At 42.7% G+C, this 7,422-nt stretch overlaps 1 protein-coding gene across 1 annotated transcript; it reads right to left on the minus strand.

The window, feature by feature from the left end:
• Positions 1–675: 675 nt before the first annotated feature.
• On the minus strand, positions 676–7,069 carry BMP10 (bone morphogenetic protein 10). Its single transcript, XM_045443794.1, has 2 exons — positions 6,659–7,069; positions 676–2,058 (listed from the first exon to the last, which is right to left on the minus strand). The coding sequence occupies exons 1-2, from the start codon at positions 6,990–6,992 to the stop codon at positions 1,118–1,120; spliced, it is 1,275 nt and encodes a 424-aa protein (XP_045299750.1). The 5' UTR covers positions 6,993–7,069; the 3' UTR covers positions 676–1,117.
• Positions 7,070–7,422: the final 353 nt, after the last annotated feature.

Consider the following 7,422-nt stretch of genomic DNA (forward strand, 5'->3'; position numbering starts at 1 on the left):
GTCCCACCTCCTCTACCCTCTGCAGCAGTAAAGGCCAACACACATGGCCTTGCTGTCCTGTTATCTCAGGAACATCCTGAAGTTCCTTCTGTTTGTTTTTTCTTTCTTTCTTTTTTTTTTTTTTCTTGACCAGGCGCTGCCCTCTAGAGCGCAGTGGTGTTCCAGGGACTCATTCTTTGGTAATGTAGCTTAAGGCCACTGCCTCTTGAAGCCCTTTGATTTCTGTATCAGATAACCCCTCTCCTTAAACAGGCAGCACCCTTAACCTGGTCCTGTTGCCCTGAGCAATGGCACAAACTCAACTGATAAAAGCTAATCTACATTTCCGGGCGCCTGGGTGGTTCAGTCAGTTAAGCCTCCGACTCTTGGTTTCAGCTTAGGTCATAATCTCGCAGTTTTGTGAGTTCGAGCCCCACATCGGGCTGTGTGCTGATCATGCAGAGCCTACTTGGGATTCTCTCTCTCTCTCTCTCTCTCTCTCTCCCTCTATCTCTCTCTGCCCCTCCCTTACTCAACTGTCTCTATCTCTCTCAAAATAAATAAATAAACTTTAAAAAAGTTAAAAAAAAAAAGCTACACCTACATTTCCAATAGTATTTAGGAAATGTCATACTTCATAGGATGGTCAAATTCCTGGTGCAAATTATCTTGACATAAATCCTACTCAGAGAAGAGTTGACTGAGAATATACCATCAGTTTTTAATATATACACATTTGATTGAGTCATGCATATGAGGGAGTATAATCTACCTCTATAGAACCAGGAGAATTTTGTAAGTTTATCTCTGTACACATATACATACACAAGTACCTATCACTGACACTCTATTTCTGCTTAGGGCCTGTTGTTTTCAAATTGACATAGAGGACAATTAGTGTGGCTCGCCACTTGCTATTGGAAATGGCATTGACAAGAAATGGCAAGTCCAAAGAAAAACATATTGGAAGGGATGATACTGTATTAGCAAAACATGCATTTCGTACAACAAACTGACCTGCCCGTTTCCCTAAGGCAGCAAGCCTCTATCATCTGTACACTCTTATTAAATAATCTCATTAAATAGGAACACAAAATATACACATTTACAGTTATTAAATTAGCACAGGACTCCTCTTCTATCTACAGCCACATTCAGAGACTGCCATGCCTTCATATTTGAACTTGTAGGTGACCACGCCTTTGTCTAAGTAGAGGATGGAGATGGGCTCTAGCTTGGTGGGCACACAGCAGGCTTTGGAAGCCTTTTGGGAATTCTTGAGGTGGACCAGGGCCTGGATAATCGCATGCTTTGTGGGTGTGAGATGCTCTGCAAGGGGGTAGTTGCAAACCCCACGGCATTCATAGGCTTCATATCCAGGTGGGGCGATGATCCAAGAGTCCCAGCCAATCTCCTTGAAATCGATGTAGAGCGGGGTCCTCTTGCAGTAGTTTCCTTTAGCATTCCTTCTGATGCGGGCAGTGGAGTCATAGATGATGTTTGACCTCATTTGCAGCAAAGCTTCTTCTCCAGGTCCGCTGGAATAACTGTCCATGCCCAAGTTGTCAAACTCCAGAAGCTGCTCGTGGGCGATCATTTCATTCAGTTCTTCTGTCCGCTCCTTCTCGCTGCTTTGGTCATCAGAAAACACGACAAGCAAAGGGACATGCTTATTCCTGGCACTGGTGTCTATTTCCAGTTGTCCCCTGCCAGCATCCTCAACTCCGTCGTGTCTACTCTCAATGTGGACCTCCAGCTGGTGGGTGGATGAACCTGACTTTTGCCAACGTCTAATGGCCTCAGTGACATCAAAAGTCTCCCACTCACTGTTGGTTCCATAGATCTCCCCTGACACCAAGACCAGCATGCTTCTTTCACCCTCACTGTCCCCTCTGCTCTCTAGTACCTCAAAAATGGTAATTTTTCGGTCTACTCCATCATAGATCATGCGATCTCTTTGTACCAGCGTGTACAACCTCAGTTCAGCCATGATAACCTCTTCATGGTGAGGAATGGACACATTGAAGAGGAGAGGGTATTTTCGGAGCCCATTAAAACTGGCTGGCTGGGAAAACAGATCTGAAAAAAAAAGACAAAAATCAGAATTGCTGTATGTCACTGAGAAAAACAGATGCCTATTTATGTGATAAAAGGGCCTGTCTGCACGAGAAGCTTGACACTGAGAAATCAATGAGAGCAAACACAATGTTAACATTCTCTGACAGAAAACACTGAAAGGTCAGTGGTGGAATACTAAGCTGACTTTCGCGGCCAAGGCTAAGATGGAAAATGGCTGCCTGATGAATGGGACACCGCTCTCCCGGCCTTGCTTGCGTAGCTTATCAGCCACAGAATGACAGAGCTGGGAGGAAGCCTGGAGACTGTGCAGGCAAGCCCCCAGTTATTCCAACCAGTGAGGAGCTGTCAAATTGGACATGGGGTGGTTGTTCTTTCTTGGAAGTTTTTCAGAGATGAGGACTTCATGGCCTTTCATATGTGCATTTGTAATGGGTGGAGATTGCCCACATGGTTGGCTGAGCATTAAAAGACCTTCAGCTATATTGAGGGTTGGCACACTATAGCCCATGGGCCATATTGGGCTCTACCTCTGGAAATAAAGCATCATGGGAACATAACCTGACCCATTTATTTCTGTGTGGTCAGTGGCTACTATTGTACTACAATGGCAGAATTGTGACAACAACATGGCCCCCAAAACCTAAAATATTTACTATCTGTCTGGCCCTTTACAGAAATATTTTGTTGACTTCTGCTCTAGACGCCAAAATCTGACAAGGTAACCAGATAGCCAAATACCAAAGGGGTCACAGTGGATGAATTTTGGGTGTGTGGTTGTCAACAAGGAGGAATGGGACGAAAGGAAACTTGGGATAGAAGTCTTCTATCCCAAGGGTAGTCTTCTACCCTTAGCAACCATCACGGAGTTTGGTACATAAGAATCACTCGGAATGTTTATGAAACAAATTTTTAAAAGTCCTTTAGTCTCAGAAGCATGCCTCCAAATGTTAGCACGTTGACTTCCTATCTGAGAATTTTACAGGAGCCCAAAGCCTCTATACACTTGCCCCTAGGAAATACATGATTACAAAATGTCCCTGAAGGCATTTGTCAACCAGCAAAGGGGTCCGTGAAACCAGGGTGCTAAGGACCCACCAATGGAGAGGTTCTCTATCACCTCTAGCAGTTTTCCCAACTCTGTAACCAATTCCTGATTTTAGTGTGGTCCTTGTTCCAGACTGTACCCTTTAATATTCTTATTTCACTTTATAATATTTTTTTTTAGTACTTAATATCTCTTTTAGTTCTGTCCTAAGCAACAACATTCATGAAATGAGGGCATTGAGGTGATAGCCATGTGGACTTTTTTCTGATCCACGTTAATGAAAATATATAATAAGGTTTCATAATTTACAGCTTTCTCTGGGTACCACTAAAATCATCTCAAACACCAACAGTGGGAAATACCGGTCAAAGGAATGAATTTGAATTCTCTAACATGACTCTTAAAAGCAGCTATAACCAGGCCTTAACCTCCTGATCGACGTATAGCTGCCATTCATCCCCTACAGTACATGGAACATTGTAATTGGCCAACTGATATTTGTTGAAAGTTTAAATCATAAAAATTCCTATCGAAAGGAGACTGAGGGGTGCCTGGGTGGCTCAGTCAGTTAAACGCCCAACTCTTGATTTCAGCTCAGGTCATGATCTCACGGTTTGTGAGTTCAAGTCCCACATCGGGCTCTGCACTGACAGTGAGGATCCTGCTTGGCATTCTCTCCCTCTCTCTCTGTTCCTCTCCCACTGTGCTTGCTCTCTCTCACTCTCTCTTTCTCGCTTTCTCTCTCTCTCTCTCAAAATATATGAATAAATAAAAACTTAAAAAAATAAAGTAGGCTGATATCTTCACCATTTGCCAAAACATTCCTTTGCCTTGTTGTGTGTTGCACCTTTGGAGATGTTCCTCTGACTCTTGGAAAGTCTTCTCCCCTTTTGGGCGTGTGGCCCCTCCTCGTGGGGTTTTCCCTCTCTTCACATCCCTATCTAGAAGTTCACTTCCTTCTGGGTCCCTTGAATATTTACTCTCTGTCTCTCCTTTGAGCTTTGCCATTTATATCCTTCCATTTCAGGTTTCTTTTTATGAATGGGTCTTCCCAACTAGATCATGACCAAGCTGGCAGGTACTGTGCCTTAAACTCCTTCTGTGCCTCCATGCTACCGTGATGCCTTAAACAGAGGCAACACTTTCAAAATATTGATTAGTTGATGATTGTGAACATCAGATCAAACTGATTTATGGGCATGGCATATGTTCTTAATACATCAAGTAACTTGGGAGTTGTCCCTCTTATAAGAATAGAGAGACTTGACTCTCCTTGGACAGGGAACATGAGAAGATCAAAAATAGGAAGGTAGACTGGTTGCTCCATCCATGACAAAAGTGCAGGATAAAAGCTTATGGTGGTGGGTGGAAGAAATTCCAAAGGAGCACAAGGAAACTTTGGGTGGTGATGAATATGTTCATGATCTTGATTGTGGTCATGGTTTCAGCGGATGTTTATGTATGTCAAAACCTGTCAAATTATATACTTCAGATATGTGCAGTTTATTGTATATCTATTATACTTCAATAAAGCCATTAAAAAAATAAGTCCGCAGAGCATGTACAAATATACTAAGTAGCGGATGGAGGTGTTGCATTCTAGGCAAGGGAACTGACGTTAGTTGAGCATATTGTAACGTGCCAGGTGTTTTGAAAGCATTGTTTTATTTAGTACTTACAATGACTCTTTATTGCTATTGTGCTCACTTTACACCAGAACAAATCAAGCCTCCATGCAGAGGACTGACTTCCCCAAAACGATGAAGTGAGGTCAGCAGCGGTAGGAATTAAAGTCATGGTTTTTTTCTACCTTAGAGGTGCGCTTGTTTTCCCCTGATTAGTTAGAGTTGAAGGAGGTTTTTTTGTTTTGTTTTGTGGGGATGGAGGGGTTGGTCTTTGTCTCCTACGCAGCTGCACTGTGCAGACCCAAAGAGTCAAAGGACGGACAGTTAACAGCCACTAGGGCTAGCCCAGTGCACACTCCACCCGCAGACTGGCAGAGGACGCCACAGCCGGGGCATCCACAGAGAGATCCGCTCTGGCTTTCGCTGGTGTCCAGTGATCAGATGCTCTGTAAACTCCACTTCCTGACCTGCCTCACGCAAATCCTCCACGGAAGAAGCGAGAACTGAAGCACTCCTGTTTTCCCAGGGGATGTGAACACTTTCCCACCTGCACTCTCAGCCAGGCACCCAGGGCTCAGTGCTCGGAAACACTAGGAAGGTTTCCCATGGAAGGAAGCTATTTATTTTCAATCCAGACTCACCCCCAAAAGGAATCCGTAACTTCAGTTTGCCATTTCCATTACGTTACTAGATGTTACTAAGTAACATTTCCAATGTGTTACTAAATATCTGAAATTTGGGCCGTTACCTAAATTTTAAAGGCAAACGATATCATTAGGACTGAGCAACACCCACTCCCCGTTTCCTCCAGTGCCTAGAATTTAAGGAATTCATTCGTAATATCTGACGTTTATTCAGCAATTCATAGTAAATGCAGTGCTTCCTCACTCAGAACCTCTTTGAAATAGCTCAATTATGTTACATAGGTATATTATCCCCAATTTACAGATGAGCAAATTGAGGCCCAGAGAAATTAAACTAATTATCTCTAGCTACTACGTCAACCGTGTCTCAAAACTCCAAATCCTAAGCTATTGCTTTGCTATTGCCTTTCTGCTTTTAAGAATGTCTGGTCACTATCAATCAAAACCCTCTTTTCTACCTGGTTAATGCTTATGGTAAATATTAAAGAATTCATTTCTTTGGATCCACAGCTTTTACCATACATATGCCTACTAGTACCATATTAACTAAAAGATTAACTTGCTAGGTCATTAGATTTAGTCACTGAATAAAGCTGGGGGAGATAACATAGGTTTCCCACTGATATTTAAATCTTGCACATTACTATTCATGAAGACATTGAGATAAGCTGGATCATTAACTGGGTCATACATTATTCCTGGGCATTATAAACAGTGATTCAAGGATAAACATGTCACACGAACACACCAAAACTTTAGGAAGAACCTCTAAAACATACACTTTCGGCCTGTCTGAATATTTCTTCAATAAGGTCAGAAAATAGAAACTCATTCAAAGTTCGAAAGAAGCACAAATCACAACTTTTGGGTGTTGTCTGTTTTCATCATTTACATTCCAAGCAGAAGTTCATGCATTTTTGAGTCAATCAAAAGGCAAACGGAAATTGAGACGTATCTGGAAAATGACACGCACAAGTATGGTGGTCGACCAACATAATTTTTTTATCACTTACTGTTCAAACTTAAAAAAATTTTAACAACCCAATCATGAAGTCAAAATGGCTTTGGATTAAAAGATATTCTTTAGTACCTTTTAATAACATTTGGGAAATGACCATGAAAATGGTATAGACCCAAAATGTGAATTGTTTTTGAGTATCTATGTACATACACCCTTATACAGAGGCCTTCACCCTTATCTATATTATTCCCACGCATTGTAAATTTTCTTATCCGCCTCTTGAAAAAAAATCCAAGCAGAATCTATCAATAATACGTAAACTTACCTTCATTTTTGAAGCTCCTAATGATGTTGGCAGATGGCATGGAGGTCCGATCTGTTGCAAATTTGTTGTAGAGCTCCAGCATGTACTCTGGTGGGTCAACCTTGGCTGAATCCTGCGAAGGGATGTCGGAGAGGTTCAGTGTCTTGAGGAATTCATTCTTCATGCTCTGCAGCAATGTGTTAAAGTCGACACCATCTTGCTCTGAGAAGACATCATCGAAGAGGGGCATATCTTCTTCCAGAGGTGACTGCTCCAGACTCATGATGGGGCTGCCAGAAACTGAGTGAACCACCAGGCAGACGAGAGCGCACAGTTGCAGGGCCAGAGAACCCATGACTCTGCTCAAGCCCCCAGGCCAACCCGGGAAGGTTTAGCTCTCCTGGGCTCTAAGTGGCAGTTTTATCTTGTAGCGCGTTAATGTCTCGTGTCACTGGAGACAAGTTTGGAAACTCTCTTCCCCTCTCTCTCCCTCCCCCTACCACTCTTCCTCTCCCCTCAAAAGTCAGGTTGCAGTAATTGGATAACAAAATCCCCTATAGGGGCCTAGCCTTTCTTATCTCCCCAGTGTAAACTTGTGCACCAGATTTTGTTTCTATCTTGCGATCCTTTTTTCTTTTAATGAGCATTTTGTAAACATTTCCACATTCTGACACTGGCGAAGAGATAGGACAATTTTCTCTTCACAGAAGCTCTGCTTCTCTTCCTTTCAATCCACTTCCTTTTGGCAGGAATGTCTAAGTTCTGCTTTTATGCGGTTCACTTTC

Source organism: Leopardus geoffroyi, chromosome A3 (genome assembly GCF_018350155.1).
Source record: "Leopardus geoffroyi isolate Oge1 chromosome A3, O.geoffroyi_Oge1_pat1.0, whole genome shotgun sequence".
In the NCBI taxonomy this organism is placed as follows: Eukaryota; Metazoa; Chordata; class Mammalia; order Carnivora; family Felidae; genus Leopardus; species Leopardus geoffroyi.

Bases quoted from the DNA above. Each gene is read 5' to 3' on its own strand.
- BMP10 (XM_045443794.1), bottom strand. From the start codon at position 6,992: ATGGGTTCTCTGGCCCTGCAACTGTGCGCTCTCGTCTGCCTGGTGGTT. The intron at 2,059-6,658 runs GTAAGTTTACGT...TTTTTTTTTCAG, and splicing joins TAGGAGCTTCAAAAATGAAG to ATCTGTTTTCCCAGCCAGCC.